The sequence below is a fragment of the Diadema setosum genome, chromosome 7 (assembly GCF_964275005.1).
Source record: "Diadema setosum chromosome 7, eeDiaSeto1, whole genome shotgun sequence".
Lineage (NCBI taxonomy): Eukaryota > Metazoa > Echinodermata > Echinoidea > Diadematoida > Diadematidae > Diadema > Diadema setosum.
The window spans coordinates 19,590,534-19,609,574 of NC_092691.1; the positions used below are offsets into that span (position 1 = coordinate 19,590,534).

At 38.8% G+C, this 19,041-nt stretch overlaps 1 protein-coding gene across 1 annotated transcript; it reads right to left on the reverse strand.

Moving 5' to 3' along the window:
• Positions 1 to 8,348: 8,348 nt before the first annotated feature.
• LOC140230417 (uncharacterized) lies at positions 8,349 to 14,900 on the reverse strand. The gene is made up of 3 exons (XM_072310568.1): positions 14,759 to 14,900; positions 11,854 to 12,012; positions 8,349 to 11,353 (listed from the first exon to the last, which is right to left on the reverse strand). The coding sequence occupies exons 1-3, from the start codon at positions 14,798 to 14,800 to the stop codon at positions 11,243 to 11,245; spliced, it is 312 nt and encodes a 103-aa protein (XP_072166669.1). The 5' UTR covers positions 14,801 to 14,900; the 3' UTR covers positions 8,349 to 11,242.
• Positions 14,901 to 19,041: the final 4,141 nt, after the last annotated feature.

Below are 19,041 nucleotides of genomic sequence, written 5' to 3' on the forward strand. Positions count from 1 at the left end.
ATGACCACAAAGGCAGTGATGTATGCCATGTATAATGCGTTTTCCCCTTAAAGTCAAAATGCTTGAATAGATAAATAAATAAAAAATAGATAGATGGATAGATAGATAGATAGATAGATGGATAAATGAATAAATAAATAAATGAATAAAAAAATAAATGAATAAATACATGAATAAATGAACAATTAATGAAAAATAAATACATAAATGAATAAGTGGATAAACGAATAGGTGCATAAATGAATGAATAGATGAATGAATGAATGAATGAATGAAAGATTGAATGAATAAACAAATGAATGAATTATTAAAACTAAATATCAATATAATTCACCTTTACCAGTTTGTCGTCACGTTAATCACACATTAACTGGAGTGTCTAACATTTCTGGCTCAAGTATAAATTGTGTTGCTATTACTGAGACCACCCCCTAAAAAACAAAAACAAAAACAAATCAAAACAAAAACACCACGCGAGTTAAATGACATGAGATACATTATGTACCAGCATGAATTTTGATACTTACACATGTGTATCAATGTAGTGCTTCTTGAAGGCTAATATCATAGAACGTGTACAGTGTATCCTTGGTAAATGTACATGTAGGACCAATGTCCTTACAATGTAGGAAGCCTACGTGCGATTGAAACTATGATGAAGTGGCCGTGACCATGGATAACAAAGACATATTTGATATGCAATATCAAATTATGTTCTTGTGCATTGCCGCTGAAAAATCATCATAGTCTGTAATGATGTGAAAGCTGGCATCTACTCGCTGGAAAAAAAAATGCACATTTTACTTGTGATTCACAATGTACCATTCACTACATTTCAATCTTTTCTTTTGTGATGTGTAGATCATGGACCTCGATAATCACCAAATGTATGAATATATGCGCAATTATGTCAAATCGGAGCCCATCAACAAAGATTAAACTGTATACTTTTCCAACATAAGTGACTCGTGCAAGCCTTGTGGAAATGTCCTTACGCATTGGGTGCGTGTACGTGTGCGTGTGCATGTGCATGTGCATGTGAATGAGGCAGTGAATTGCTTCTGAAGGTTGATGACAATAAAAGGTAGTATTTTTTAAAGTGTATGTTTACGAGTATTAGTTGTTTCATTTTTGCGCGTTGGATTATGCTCGTTTGGGGTTTATTATGACTTACCAGAAAAAGAATATTACGTGGTATATATCACAGAGGCATTGTAAAGTTGATGATTACACTCCCACTGGAGAACGCTGGAGATATTCCAAGCTATCACATGGTACATGTAATCCTTTCCCATGATGTTGCACAAGTTTTGTCCTTCACGCCATTTCAAGATACAAAATACCGTATAGCCATAGCCCGTTTTGTGTCACTGATTAAAGAAAAAGTGTTGGGAGGCACTGTCGTAAGGGGAAAGACATAACTACATGTAGTCTACTGGAGCAGAAGTTATACTGGCAGCATATAATATTCACTCTATCCTTCAGGAGAAAGGGGATGACTAGTAACTGATCAGTGGGAATCAGTGGGAATGCTGGGAGATGGTTGTTCCAATTCTTGTGGGATTCATTTAAGAGTACATTATATATATATTGTTGTGTGAAATTATTTGCTTCAGAACGGTCTCATATTCAAGTATTGTGCAGTTTAAGCCCCGTCACTGTACAGGCATGCTAACCTTGAAACATTAAACTGCACATATACTTGAATATGAGACCATTCTGAAGCAAACATTATTTTCACACAACAATAGATATATAATGTACTCTTAAATGAATCCCATAAGGATTGGAACAATCATCCCCCAGCATTCCCACTGATCAGTTACTAGCCATCCCCTTTCAGACTTGCTGACGAAAAGAAAAACGTCCAAAAAAGAGGGTCATGGATATGCAACAGCTCAAGGTTGACAGTGTCATCTTGAATACCATTCAGAACATATGAATCAAAGTGAATGAAAATTACACATACGCACAGACACACACACACACGTACAAACACACACACATACTTTTTTGTTTTATGATATTCTTTATTTGAATTTCATTCAATATCAGGTCCATGTTAATAACGAAATTAATATGAACAAAAAAAAAAAAAAGCAGCTGTATTCTTCTCTCTTGTGCTGCTAAATATTTTCCCAACATAAAGAGTACAATATATATATATATATATATTTAATTAATTATTTTTTTTTAATCATACCATGTTTATATAAGAGAAATGACATGAAATTCTGGACTCTCAGAAAAAGCTGCCTTGATCAACTTAATCAACCCAATCCGTCTCTGCCTCATTACACACACACACACACACGCACACGCACACACACACACACACATCAACCATCTACTATCTGACACCAGAACAAAAGGAAAATTCATTCATAATGAACAACCCAAGATAAGTGACCCATCCCCTACTGAACAGATTCTGAGCCCCCTACAGATTCTGTAGATAACCACCTACTGAGTGTATGCTCAAAACAATTGGTAAATTTGCCTCTACAAGTTCCTTCTTGGAATTGACTAACACATTAAAGGGGACCTCCGGATGATTTTCAGACTTTTACATTTGAACAACTATAAATTAGTCAAACTGAGTACAGAGTTTCAGAATTTGTAGTGATTGGGATAAGGAATGAGAATGTGTCCAAAATTTATAACAAATTACAATGAACAAGGATGATGACATGACAGCCTCACCATAAGAATGCACGAGTTGGGGCTCAAGGGAGGAGAACAAAAGAAGAAGGCATGCATACATTTTTCACAGGTGAACTTGTTGAGCAAGTGGTATTGTAATGGAATTACACTGCTACATTTCTGAAATATATGAGGCTCTGATGTCATCAACACTGTTCAGTGTAATTTGTTTAAGATTCTCAATTTGTTGGTTTCTCTGCTCAAGGACCACAATAAATTCCACGAATCTATATATGGCGCTGTTGATACTACATGATGTGAAATTATGAAAATCGTCCGGAATGCCCCTTTAAATGCTCAGTCTTCACACAACACACATACTCACAAATTCAAAGTCATCATTACATAGCAGCAATATGGCACATATTTTGTGGTAGCATATGTGCTATGTGTAGTCTCCATTACATTGTGGTAAAATCATCTATGAAATATACATGTACTACATGTATAATATGAGCTGAAAGCCACAATATTTTCAACAATTTACTCTACAACCACAGTCTTCTACAGAGGAACCATTTTGAAGTACAATGTAGCTGTTTTTATTCAAGATTTCATTTGAAGCACATGAAATAGAAAATGTTCATGATTACAGTGAAATACAAGAATTTGCTCAATATAAAAATCTGCTTACCAATCACCCCCCCCCCCTCCTCAAAAGAAGAAGAAGAAAAAAAAAAAAGATACATGTACATGTACAATCTCAACTGACAAGAAATTGCATTTTCCATGCACAAACATAACTTTCCCACTGACATACCTTTTATCCAAGAGCATTGCATGATTTTTTTTTTTATTTCACATACAAGTGATTCACATACATTTTGTTTCTATATATATATATATATCTTAAAATTCAAGCACATATTTTTGTATTCAAAATGAAAACCCCCCCAAATCTGAGCACTCTATGTCAAAGTACTGAACTTCATCACAAATGAAGTCAGTACTTACAATTACAGTGTGCATTATAAAATTCATACTCAAGGGAAATTACCAATCAAATCTATGACCCTCTCAACATATGACTGAGTGGTAAAGCTACAATCTTGACAGAATTACATTAAACATGCAATATACCTTGTATAATATACCCATACAAAAATTATCAATGCAGATACAAATCTACAGGACTGCTATGATAATTCTGTTTTTCTACACACAAAATATCATCTTTGTTCCTTTTTCCTTGACTAAACCTCACATATTTCACATGCTGGTTTTGGAAATGCAGAGTTCTAAAATGCATACTTGTGTGGTCTACCATGAGCATATAATTATAAAGAGCTCTGAACTACATTTTTCATGCTGTTTTCCATGTTAAACCAAACTTATGTGTTTCTATGACCTATGGAGGTAGCTGATGAGAGTGAACTAGTGGTAGCAGCAGCAGCATGGCTTGGCATGAGGGTTCCATGTACCATAACACAGGGTTGGTACAGCTTATGCTCCATGGTGTTGTGAACACTTTACAAAGTCCCTGGCAAAGAAAGGATTAAGAGCCAAGGGGCCCTGGACTACCTTTCCCATTATCACTTTCTGTCATATCAACGGATAGACTATATTCACCAGTCTGAATAATTGCTCAATCTCCCTTTCTCCACAAACGGGAAGAAAAGATATATACACTGGGATTCTATACCACTAATACTGGCTGATACAAACTTGTGCCAGGTAATGCATACCATGACAGTAAAAGACAGAAAAACCCTCTGGAGAAGAAGATAAAAGGCATACAGTGACAGAGTTGTCACAGTACATGTTCATGGCAAAAAAAGAAAAAAAAAAGAAGAAAAAAGAAAAAGAAAACACAAACAAGCAGACACAGAAGTTAAAATTCATATTGCTTTGAAATGCCATGAATATGTATATCACTACACCTTCAGCTGCATATCCCTAGGCAATGCAAAAAAAAAATCAATCAAAATTGTGAAGGTATAAAAACATTCATAACTAGAAATGTCGCTATGGCGACTGATGCCTCCGCCATAATGCATGATTCTCCCAATAGGTGTATGGTACAATGTCTTCACAATGTGTTATGACAGTTTCACAAAACTAACAAAATATTGAAATGACAGGTTTGTCAGAAATATCTTGAATGTTCACTTTCCTTGAACTAGATTTGCTATAATTGTCTAAGAGTGCAGGTATCTGTATTTGGGGAATTGAGAATTTTTACTTGACTTCTGACCTACCCTTTTATAAGTTTATGCATTGAGTAATTTTCAAGGTATGAAGAAAGAGTGTAATCACAGTATAATATATATATATATATATATATATATATTTGCATTTAAACCTGACCTTTGACCTTTGACCTTCTGGCTGGAAATTTCTCAGAGAATCTCCATCAGGGAATACATGTATATATCAAGTTTTAGTTTTAAAAATAATAATGTAAGCATTGCATATACTAGTATATGAGGGAAATAGTAAAATTTTGAGGAGTTGACCTTGACCTTTGACCCCCTGACTAGTGACCCATGACCTCTACATTCCCTAGAAAATCCCTGCCAGTCAGTACATGTGTATGTACCAAGTTCCATGAAGATACATTGAACCATTTGCAAGAAAAGTGAAATTGTAACATATTCACCTAACCTTTGACCTTTTGACCTTTGACCTTATGACATGAAACTCTCTCTGGAGAATCTTTATGCAGGAGTACATGTCTACACTAAGTTTCAAGATAATACCTTTGGGCATTGCATGGATATGGGGGAAATAGCAACGTTTTTAGCATTTGACCTTGACCTTATGACCTTTGACCTCTTGCCAATGTCACTAAAATCTTCTCAACTAATTGCCCATCATACATCATCCTTGGACCAAGTTTGGTGAAAGCTGCTTCATCCAGTTTTGAGTTATCACGTAAACAGATAAATTTTAGGATTTGACCTTGATATTTGACCTTTGACCTCTGTCCAATTTCACTCAAAAACTAATCAAGTAATTGTCCCATCATACATCATCCTCAGACAAATTTTGGTGAAATTTGCTGAATCCAGTCTTGAGTTATCGCGTAAACAGATACAATTTAATGATTTGACCTTGACCTTTGACCTTTGGCCGATTTCACCCAAAATCTAATCAATTAATTGCCCCATCATACTTTATACTTGGACCAAGTTTGGTAAAATTCCAGTCAATATTACTCAAGTTATCGCGTAAACGAATGCGAACGGACGTACGTACGGACGGACGGACGGACAACCCGAAAACATAATGCCTCCGGCACCACTTCGTGGCGGAGGCATAAAAATGCTGGAAGGCCATGAAACATGGTTATACCCTTAAAACATTCCTACCGTCATGATATTCACTGCTTTTATAATGCTGAGCTTACCCATACGAAATTGTATTTGTGTCTGTTGTCTATTTACCTGGTACAAACGCATGCAGAAATCACTGCTGCATTTGAATCACAAGCCTGGGTACATGATTGGCACAAAGACCTAATGCATATCACATGACATCAGTTATGGGTATCATGTTTTCTTCTTCCGCCCTCTCAATGTTGTGCACCCATATGTCACAGAAACAGTATAACTTTGTACATCCACAAAAGTGTTCAATGCTGTGGATAATAGCTAGTCAAAGAAGGTGTCTTACTTTGTGTACACATTAAAGCAGCCATATATCTTATACTAGCTACCTCGGCGCGCGCTGCGCGCGCGCCTCGGCAGCTAGGCTTGGCGCTACGCGCCTCGGCGTCCCTTGTCAAGTATAGCGAGGTGCCCGCACCTCGTCAGGGGCCCGAATACCGTCACCCCGCTTAAAATTGTTTTAAGCACACTAAACAAAAATTTATGACCGGGAATGTGTTCAGTACGCTGGAAACTTGGCAGGGCCACCACAACCAAGCAAATTGTGGTGAAAACCGAACAGTTTTCGCGAAAATCTGAAACATCCAGCGTGGGGTGCATTATTTATGACCAAAAGAGGGCGTCCTACGACCTCAGACTTAGCCAAGGAGCTGTAGAATAATTTTAGCCAATCACAGAGATCCTTCATGGACTCAGAAAAATTATTACAAGCAAAGAAATGTATTTTAGAATGTCTCTTATTGGCCAAAACACCTACCAGGGGTTCGAGCCTGCTGAGAAAGTAATCAATATTCATGTTTACAGCGCGCATGTATCTTTGTTGCCCCAGCAACTGCAGTGATTTCTTACGCGCGGTATCGTGATATCGATCGATCTCCTCCACCGAGTGCGTGGGTGGTGGATATCTGATTACCTAGCTGTGTGTGTCGAATTCCATCTACGTTAGTGAGTGTTGCGTAACTTCTCTAGCTTTCCCGTCCATTTCTCCCTCTTTTTTCTCTTTTGCTTTCGTATCATTCTATATCTTTAATTCTCAGAGTACAATCGTACTTCTGAGATTGTTTTGTTCATTATTTTAAGTGATTATCTCGTTTGCAACAATTTAGAGGTGAGTTTTTGTTCGAGTGTTTGTTGAGTTTTTTGATTGAACACGATGTAGATTATTTACGTGTGTGCGAGAACATCGTTCTTTATATGGTACCCACTCGTTTGTTTTCGAGTAAGCATTTTTACTGTAAAGTGTTTTCATCGTTCGTCTTCCAGGCATCGGGTTTTCACCCTAGTTTTCCTCATCGTAGTTTTTTACCTCGATTTTTTTTTTCCGGTGCCAGATGTTCTGTGTATTTTTTTCTACGGTGAAATACCACTGTCGATAGTCTTCGTGCATTCATTACTTGTTTTCCACCTCCGTTTCATTTTTGTGTATAACTAATGTATAGCTATGTCTCGTTTGCTGATGTGTTTTGTGAGAGTGAAGAGTATGATGATGATGGGAGTGATATTCAGGGATTTGCTGGGGTTGAGATGATAGTGATGATGATGATAATGTCCATGATTCTGGTGATGTTGATGAACGAACCCTTGTGATGCAATTTATTTCGTGTGACCATGAGCATGACGTTGATGACGAGTACGACATGACACGAGTAGCCTAGGCCGATGACGAGAGTGACACTGAAACGGTGCTGATGCTCGCTCGTGCACAGACAGGAATGGTCTAGAGACCTGCATTTTATCATTTCTTTTTTCATTTTGCTTGTTCACTCGGATTTAGTGCTACCAAAATTTGTGTCTCTAAAGAAACTCAACCAAAAACTTGACAATAAGTTTGCATTAGGTCTTTCTGTAGTGAATATTAGATGTAAATGGCGATGCTAATTTATTTAGTTTTTATTTAGAACTTGATGAAATCCCGTTTTCTTTGGTAATTTTTCAACTAATAAATTATTTAGAATTGTACTTATAATCTGATGTACTGCGTTCACCATTGTGTTAAATCAATAAAAAAGAGCCTGCTGAGCAGGTATTTCATTCTGTCCTCTTCATTTCCTCCCTATCCTTTTTGTTTCCTTGCTGTCACTTCCTTCTTTGACCCTGGATGAAAAAAAAAAATCCCATCTTGCCATGTAAAGACAGAACACATACCATCATGAAATATTATGACACTAAACTAATAAAAGAAATATGTAAGTAATAAAGATTCTTATTTGTGAAAATGAATGATAAATCAAAGGTGATTTCTTGTGAAGCAGTTCTTTCAAACGTCCAACAGCTTCGATAATGAAGCAAGTGAAATCTGAAAACTATCGTGGCAACAAGTTTGTTTGAAAAGATTTTATTTTCTGCATTTCATATTTTCTTTCAGAATAACAAAAATGACAAAGGCAGGTTCAATTACACAAATACAATTCTGAAAATTATTGACATATTACATAGTAAGTCATATTTTGTATGTAAAGACAAATGAAACGTTAAATAACATACAAAATGTTTATATGGCCAATAATGACTTAATTCACAGTACAATATATAATATATACATATGATGCAGAGGGCCGCCGTTATAAGCCGTGCTTGAACAGACGGACAGCCAGAGTTAAATTACCATTTTTTATTGTAGTACTTGAACACTAATACAGATGGGCCATGTTAAAGTGCGTGTAAATCCAGTTTTATACAATTACTTGGTAAACAGGAGTGGTGCCTGTGAGTGCGTGTGCAGGTGATGATGTGCAAGTGATATCGATAGGGAATTCTGACTAAAACTGTCACACCATTTGATGTTTGAATTTGACTTTTTTTTTATTGGCTAGGGTTATAAAACTATAAACACCACCGATAAAATCACAATCGCTCTCAATTACAATCTAACAGGAGCAGTAGGGTAGGTACGACTCTAGGCGTTTTCACATCAGCCCGATGTTTCGAAATAGCGCGCTATTTTCTGACTTGGGGAATAAAAAAAAAATATCTCGAGCTTGGATTTTTATCGGGCTGATGTGAAAACGCCTTCTATAAACAGTTGATTACTTATGCATCGTATCCATGGGCAACTGCGGGGAACTGCAAGAAGGCGCATGGAATTTAGACTTGAGTTAAGAATTTTTGTTTATTATTAATTTTTTATTCAAAAGTCCTTTTCTCTCGGACTGAAACCCCCCCAAAATATTTCATATTACGCTTCTAAAATATATAACGAATATATCAAGTATTTTAATCGTGATTTTATGAAGAATTAGAATTATTATGAAAATATAAATACTAGACGGGCTGAACAATGAAGTCTAATTTCGCCCCAAGAATTTGCAGCACACCGCGTAGCTGGTGCATTCCTAGCGTTCTTGTCGCACTCGATGCATGCAGCAGTCACATTGCACATGTTACAGTACGCGTTGTATGAGTACCTAGTTCAGCTATCTCATTCCTGATCTCGAGCGAGGAAAACCATGAAAATCCTCTCAAAACTAAGCCAAACATGATTTTGGAACATACATTACAGTGTCAAGACCTTTTCAGTGGACATTGATTTCGCTATTTGTCTGTTTTAGCTCTTGAATGTACGACTTCTTATGTCCGATTTGTTTGTACCATGCCACGTGCTGCATGTTTTTTTTTTTTTTTCATTCCCATGCTTCCCCTACATACAAGCCATCGCGATCGAAGTTTGAGCGATAGCGATAACACGTGCGGAGCAGACATGCGGATTCAGCACAGGGTAAATGAGTAGTTGAACGTATCACGATTGTAAAACAAATCTTTTTCTATGTCTCTGCAAAATTGAATTAGGCTATCTAAGCATAGATAGATTATGATACATTATAGAATAGATTAGCCATAGCAAGAACTTGCTTACATGAGAGTTACTTGATAACGTTGCAAAATAAAAACCCCGTCATTAAATGGAGTGTCCCAGCGCTATCTCGGGGGCTCGAGGACACTACGGACACGTCGATTTGCAAGTGGGTGAGATGTGATTACAGATAGGTTGAAATGAAGATGATTTATGAATAAAATACCCAGAAACATAATATTTTTTCATTACACCTTCACAGTTTATTATTTCTTTTCATAAAATTGACATAAACTAGTGCTGTATTGAGTCAACCAAGTGCACATTTGCACGAGTGTACACGCATCATCCCTCCTGCCTAGTGGGAACGACACAGGCAGTTTTTCAATGCAATGACCTATGAATGCCCTTGGCGTTCCGCCTGAGTGCACCGAGCAAGTGCGAGCAGCAGCAGCAGCAGCAGCAGCAGCAGCAGTAGTTCGAGACTTTTATATATATAGATGTGCCTTTAACAAAAAATGACATCAATTGTTCTGTTCCACTTTCACTGCACTTATCACACACTTAAAAAATGTACCCTTGAATCTGGCGATAGAGAAAAACGACGAAGACAAAATAAAACTGATAAGGTAAGTCTTTGAGAAGTCTTCGTACCACTTTGTAGTTACCATAACATGAAAATGAAACAGTTAACTTGGAGAGGAGCAAGCCATGCACTATATCCACTCTGATAATGCTTTTACTTTGAAGTGCCTACTGACAGGTGGGGTAAACCCAAGGTACAGTGTACTCTACACATTAATTTTGTGGATCTTGTATTGCTCGGAATAGAGGTAGCAGATTTTGATGAGTATATCATCAAAATAGTCTCTGAAAAGAAATCCAGAAATGCTTGAAAGTGTTGGTTTCACTGATTTTCTTTTCTCTTCTCTATCATCACATCCCCCACACACAAAAGAAAAAAAAAAAGGTTTAAAAAAAAAGAAATGCCTCAAACTTAATTTTGGCATTTTGTGAAAATGCAAGTTAAGCAAGCAAGTAATACTTTTGTCCTCTTGGACACAGTCATGTGACAGCTTTTCTTACTTCTGCCAATAAAAGTAAAGCATTGGATGGGAGTAAGATCTATTTAAATGTCAGTCTCACAGGAAATAATTAGTGTTAGACTAAATGACCATGGACGTATTCCAGGAGTTTCATGAAATTCATGGATTGCGACCAGCTTTTCTTTGAAGTTTTGGATGACTACAGCTGAGTGGTGTCAGAAGGCTTAAAGAGTAGTATTGAGAAATTAACTGAAAGACTTGGTAACAGAGAGGCAGAAACAGTAAAACCGAGGAAAACTGACTAAATGGGATAGGAGGGAAAGAGGGGTTCGACGTGGACCTTGGAGGAGAGTGTAAAGAAGGCAAAAGTTGCCTTAGAGGGCGCCACATTCCTTCAGGATGGTAACAAGCTGCCCGCTGTTCTGAAGCTGCTTGACCTCAGTTCCTCCTCCAACGCATTTTCCTCCAATGAACACACGAGGGACCTATCAGAGAAGAAATTGGAGAAGAAGAAAGAAAGAAAACACCTTTATGACCATGCGATGCTTCATAGATAGTAGCAGCACGCATGATAGCAACTCTCTGTTCACATTTCAGTACAGACGTACCACGTCTAGTCAATTTCAATCGATAGTGTGGAATAATTTACATACTCTTATAAAACTGTGCTAAAAGTGAGAAGTTACAATTATAGACACATGAACAAAATGTTATACTACTAATCCTCCTGGCTCCTGGAAAACACACAACCTTTTAACACCCATTTTTTTTCCCTTTTTCACTGGTAACTGTTGATAATTTGAATTTGTTTATTTGATGCCATTTTTTAAATTTCTGATGGAGTACATGTGTATATTCATTAGGTATATTCCACAGTATCACGCCATACATGTATCAGATTATTTTATGATACAGTATTGTATGCCAAGTTCAAACTGAATTTGAGAGCAAGCAGCACATAAAATTTGCTGTTAGATTGACTTACTGTCCTGGCACCAGTGATCTCGTTAAGGCAGTCCTGGATCTGGGCACCCATGGAGTGTGAATCCAGCTCAATGAGTTTGTAATTTTCCAGGCCTGCATCCTTCAGCGCAGTTTTGGCCATGGTGCAAAAAGGACAATATGTCTTGGAAAAGACTACAACCTGATGGACAAAGAGGGGAAAAAATGTGAAGAAATTAATGTAAACTCACAAGTACAGTAGTACATTGCATCAAACAAAGCTGTCTACCCTTCTCTCTCATTCTCTTTCCCTTTTCCATACAATGGCAAATACATGTTCTGGACGTGTAAGCTACAGTCATAATACACTGTACAATCATGTCATCGTACAAATGATGCAAAGGTTCGAGGGCATCAGTAAGACTACAAGCAAGCTTCAAGAGTAAAGACAGATGTATGTACATTTCAAGGTAACTGGATTTGTTTAACCAATGAGGCACAGCCTATCCATCCCAGTAAGAAAAGCCCTGCATCTGATCTGCAGGATTCTTTGGAAGTCGCCTTCTAAAGATGCTAGAAGCATCATCCTTAAAAACTGGCACAAATAAAAACTGCTATAGGTCTAATGTGTTACAAGTTTGCAACGACCATCACCAGGGCTGCCAACACTGGAAACTAGTTGAGAGTGAGACTCCCATAGGCCAATGCTATAATTTAGGAGTCAAAATGAGCGAGATCAATAGAAATGCATGCAAATGAAATAAAGTTTTAGAGCGAGAAAGGACCAAAATGCGTGAGTCTCACGCTCAATGCGTGAGAGTTGGCAGCCCTGCATCACAGAGTGGAAGAAAACATTGCCAGCAGTAGACCTATGATATTTGTCTCTTCACAGTGGGCTTCTTATCTTACATTGGGACATGTATCCATTCTGACCATACATGTCCCAACATCAGATAAGAAGTCCACCGTGAAGAGACAGATACCATCGGTCTATGCCATCAGCAGTCACAGGCATTCAAACAAGGATAGACCTACTTTTGTACCTACTTTCAAAACAGAAGTCCTCCACTACATTTAAGAATACACCACCTAGGCACAACCGATTGTCCTGAACTAGCTGTAAAATTTATAGCTTGAACAAAAAAATTCTCTCTCTGTGCCACCAACATCAGCGCACCCCTTTTCCCGGGGCGCTCCTTGTAGTAAGTTGTACACAGTTATACTGTGGGAGCATTCAGCCTGGTCGCAGTTACATTACTATACTAGGATGGCCCAGGGAGGTGGGAAGAGACCCACCTCCCTGATTGGCCCCTGCCCCACACAGGGGTGTTTGAATAAGAGGATGTACAGTGCCAAGAATCTAATCTCTATCTATCTAAAGGGCTTAAGTGTAGATCTAGAGGTTCTACATGTACTTATCCAAAGGAGAAAATGTCTTTGTTTCTATTGTATCGTTTCACACTCACAGGCACGGCATTTCTTCTTTTTCTTTTCTTAAATAATCTTCAAATTTATAAGAAGATATTCTATGCAGCCTGTCACGAAGTAACTATACACAGCCCAGTCACTGTAAGTAGCGCTGTATTCGCACAGCATACCGAGTATCAGCGTCTGGTCGCGCTAGTCACGAAGATGACAGCATCTTGTAATAGGAATCTAGCTCTACTAAATACTGGAATAGAAAAAGCCAGTAACAGTTATATGCCTAACACCGTCTTGACCGTTATTACAGTTAAATTGCGGGTCGCAAATGTAAACTGCGAATGCCCCGGGGTTAGGGTTGCAAATTGTACATCGTGACGTTGCATTTTTTCTCTGAACTCTGTGATCCCCATCTATTCTAATTTCTAGATCACGACGCAACATCTTCAAAAGCCAGCAACACGTCACACGTGCAGCCAGAACTGTAACCAGTCCGAACGCGAGGTAACATACAGTAATGGTACCGGTTTTCGACACTTTAGCACATTTCCTTGTTTACCATCAATACTGCACCGTTTTTACCTCGGAATTTCGATATGAAGTTGAGCTACAAAGGCCAATAATAATATGCCTTAAACGAATTCTCATTTGAATGCACTTGCGTTCAATTTTTAAGCGATTTCCGTCACGTCGTCGCTGGCATCAGATTTCGACACCCAACATCATTTTTCGACACAATCACAGCGCGCATCACACAGAAATCACATGGCGCGTACAGTACGCGTACACTGCATTGTGGAAGCAAACTAGCAATCATATTGGCGCAAGAACTTGTTGTTTCCTCTATAACGTGTCTTGATATGGGAATGTCGAAATCTGGTGCCACATTCTCAAAGCCAACTCTTTGTACAAGTTTGCTCATTTATCACGAATTCAGCCATGAAATTACTAAAGACGATTATGAAATCAAACATCAAGATTTGGCAAACAAACTGATACTAAAGCAAGAATAGCCGGCACGGGTGAATTCAATTTTACGGCGATGTATACAAAATGCGTCATATTGTTTTGAACCCCTAAAAATGGCTGACATTAACATTTCTGCTGACACTGTGTTGCTTTTCTCCTAAATATTCTAAATTTACCGTCGGATTATGATGACAAGTGACAAACGGTGTTTATATAACAAAGACTAGAAATGTGATTGATAACTTGGTTGATTGCTGAAGTCAGACGTTTGTATTGAGTACAGAGTATAAAATTTTATGAGAATTATCTGCTAGGTGTCGAAATCTGGGTCCTGTTGAAAACTGGTGCACTAACGGTACCTGTAGCGGAGTGTAGGCCTATATACGGTACCCTATCACTGTGTGCAACTCTCACAAGGAGCTCATGGAGCGCCCCGGGCGACGCGGGGTTTAGGCAGCCACTCATGACTTCCACCACTGCTTGAATGCTAGCACTAACGTTTGTTCTGGGCTTCTGCTACTTAGTGCTAGAACACTTGTCCCATATTACTTTCTTACCTTATTGTCGCGTATTTCTGCTTCAACGAATTTCTGGGCCATTTTTGAACGATTCTCGAGCTGCCTAATAAATCAGCTAAAGGGCATGCAACTTCACAAGTGGGGTGCTTCCACAGGACGTAGAAAAAGGCTAAAATACAAGTTATTGCAGTAAGGTACTCAGCGTACAGCTCAGGATCAAGATCGCATTGCATGCATGCGCATGCATCAACAATACGCTAGACTAGACACAACGTTGAGGTCGTGTTTAGTGGTGCAATAAAATGTCATGCAATTTCGTTGTACAGTTTTATCAGGAAAATATTGCACAGTCACCATGCAAACCGCCGGGGTCGTCAATACGACGGGGTCATGACATGAATTACCTTGCAAGGTTCCAGGGGGCAAGGTCTCCTTTTATTATAAAAATGTGATTATTGATAAAGATAGCATTTCTTGCTTAAGTGACAATATTTTGTTGTTGTTGCAACTGCCAATCGGGAAGAAGGAACCCTGTACAAGTTCACCTTCATAAACATAAGGATTGAGAGAATGCAGCAATATTAGTAGAACACATCAGTGAAAGTTTGAGGAAAATTGGACAATCGATGCAAAAGTTATGAATTTTTAAAATTTTTGTGTTGGAACCGCTGGATGAGGAGACTACTACAGCTTGTGAGTCATATGCGTACAACAGTATAAAGAAAATGTAAAGAAAATTCAACATATTTTCACTTTTTTCGCATAATAAAAGAGCACTTGACTTGCCTCTTTCTAAAGGCAGGGGGAATGATATTACCCCTAACATTTATGTCGGTAACGAGTCAAGGGAATGTGTTCTTTTTTCAAAAGATGAAATTTTGTGAAATTCTCTTTGTATTTTCCTTATATTGTTGTACGCATGTGACATCTAAGTTATTCATACAATGCAGTAGTCTTCTCATCCAGTGGTTACTGCATTAAAACTTCAAAAATTCATAACTTTTGAACGGATTGTCCGATTTTCCTCAAACTTTCAATGATGTGTTCTGCTAATATTGCTACATTCTCTCAATCCTTATGTTTATGAAGGTGAACTTGTCCTTTAAGGGATACTAGGAGGTTGTTTGTTGGTTTGATTTTGTTGGGTTTATTTTCCCACAGTTCTGGGCCACGTTTTATCAAAAAATAAAATCGATTTTAAATTTCCTTGCCACACAGGCTGACATAGACTTACAGGAGAAATCAACTTTATAATCAATTCAATCAAACAGGGCCCAGGTGAGGGTTTTATTTTTTTTTTTAATTAGAATTAAACACATTAGGTCTATATCTTACACTATCACCCAACATCAGAGAATACATGTATTCCCTATTGGTCTCAGTGAAACAGAGCCAATCACTGAGTAAGCCCAAATAAATATGAGCTTGCCCATAAAATGTAGACCTATTAGTTTTCCTGTTCTCTAAATTGTTTCGATTCTATCCGAAGCACATCTTGGTGGAGGTGATGATGAATTATGTTAGGAAAATAGAAGGGGACTGGCATAAAAGTTATAAGAACATATGCTGTGATGATCGAAATGGTTGGAATTATAAGTAAAGCATTTTTTTTTTTCTCTTTATGCAATGATACGAGCTGAATATCCGGCCCGGACAACTATAGTATAGGCATATATAGGCCTACATTACTTGAGCTCCCTTTATAACCAAGTCATCGCCGGGAGCTTGCGACCGGCAGTTTTCTTTCGGTTATATCGAAATTTTGTTAAAACCGAACAAATAAACAAACAAAAACAAACAAACAAACAAACAAACAAACAAACAAACAAACAAAACCCGGAAAAACAGAGCGGATAACTGCATGGGTAACTTGTAAAATGTGTATTTCCTTGTAAGCGGAATTTCGTTATAACCGTGTTCGTTATAACGGGAGTGCATTGAACATGCATGTAAACCTAATGTCGAAGTGCATATTGGCCTGATATTTCACATCAAAAGTGTTGTGGTAAATGGAAATATGCGATCTGTTATTGTTGCGTCAATGCGTTGATGCGCGTTGTGTCCATGCCAATGGCGCAGTGTGCGTGTGGTTACGGTTGGCATGGGCACAACGCAACTTTTATTTTCATGAGAAGATGACGCAGATTTAATTGATTCTTGACTTTGACTTTGACTTGTGAGACAAATGGACGTGGACATAGTCTCTGCGAGCTCTTTGGTGTCGAATAATCAAAAGTTCGACTATATTTGTTATTCTGCATATAGAGTCTAGACGTATCTAGCTGAGGATAATGCGGATGATACGGAGTTTATATATGTATCGGCAGACTGAGACTGTTTGATTCGTTCAGTAAAATCTATGCAACGTCAACTGGAGACTGTCAGCGTCATCATTAATCCAGCTTACAACAAATGGTGTCAGGAGTGGGATGATGACAGCCTGACGGAGTGATCCACTTCATCCAGTTGAAGAACCCTGTTCGACGAATAACAGCCTCGAGTATGACGGAATAATGGTCCACGTTTCGCTCCGAGGAGACCTGCTGTTTTGACTACACTTTGGTAGCGGGCAGGAGTATGGAGGAGTGCTGGGTAATCTTGATCTTGATCTTGATGGTGTAGATCGATCTACGTTGATCAGCCCTGGTAGAGCAGCACTACTCTGTGAGGCAGCTTCATGATGATCAGGCTCGTCGATGGTGGGCTGGAGACTGGAGCTGATGATGGTCCGTCGGGAGTTTTGCTGTGGACGTCGGAGTGCGCTGGCGTGCGTTGGGGGCGGCTGAACATCAATCGGGATGCGAAATCGACGGTTACAGAGCTGCGATATGGCATCTCACGCACTGAGCAAGTATTTTGTAACTGAAATAATGGATGATGCTGAACTTTCGTTTAACCGATTGGACTTCATGCAGATTTTGGACCTATGATGCCATTATTTGGGCATTACGTTTCATGTTTGAAATTGGTCAGTTTAACTGCGTAATTAGTCATGTGTGAACAGTTTGTTCATAAGGATGCGCAAATTGATAATTCCTCTTCATTTGGACAGGCAATGAAAGGATTGTGTGTAAATCTCGCTCTAGGCCATGCACTAATTGAAAAGTTTAGTGGGTATTGTGAAGATGGCACAGAAACACCTTTTTCTAATTGGATGGAAATGTTCAATCTCACTGTTGAGCCTTTCAGTTTAAGTGATGAGGAAAAGGCTAGAGTTTTAGTGAACAACCTCATAGGGCCAGCAAGAGAAGAGATTCGCTATTGTCTGTCGGACGAGAAGCGGAGGAGTTTTACAGAGATTGTAAAAGCTCTCCGCCTGTGTTTTAGTCGAGAGAATTCTCACTATTTGCGGTGTTTGTTCTATAAACGTGTTCAACGTGATGATGAAGACTTGGCAGGCTTCAGTAGGGCTCTCATGCGTCTTTATGCAAAATTGGTAGATGCTGCAGACGATGAGAAGGAAGCTGCGGCTCTGAGGCAGCTTAGAGACGAAGCTCTGTCCAGCCAGTTTGTCAGTGGAACACGGGATGAGAGGGAACAAATTTTGTTGAGGCGTTTGCACATGAAAAATCGGGGATGCCGATTTGAAGTGCTTAGGAGAGAAGCACTATTAGTTCTCCGTGATGACTGTATGCTAGAGGGAGATGGGTTGAAAACTGGGAGTGCTGATGCTGGAACGCAAGTAGTGTTCACTGACCCGGTTGCTCAGCAGCTAGATCTTTCCTCAGATACAGCGGGACAGGAGAAGGAAGATGCCATATCTACTCTTTTGGATGGGGGATCGCAGATTCTGGGTTGCGTTGATGTAGATGAGGGTGGTGCAGAAATTGATGCTGGGGGACATGGACATGAGTCATGTGATGAACAGGTTGATGCAAAGGATTTAGATGCTGGGTCGCTTCTAATTGCAAAACCTGTGGGAGAGGGTACCAAGAGGGGTCCCGAATTATCACATGAAGGTCAGGATGTCCAAAAGCATGCAAAAGTGCAGCCACCAAGCACTCACGTAGCGCCAAAGGAGTGGTCAATTTCAAAAGAGGGGAATATTACTCATGGTAACATTGTTGTCAATGATGTAATAACAAGGGAGGCATGCATACCTATCTGTAACGTGTGGAAGAATGGATGTCATGTTCAGGGAACGGTATGGGGGCCCTGGGAGTCCAATTGGAGACCGAATTTTCATGAAAGCTTGGTCGCTGCAGGTTAGAAATTCGTTGTCCGTCCATGGAATTCGTTGTGACTTGATTCGCTTACAGTGTATATAATTATATACGTTCATGACTGCAGCTGAAACTTGTGTACCATCTCAAGTAGCAATG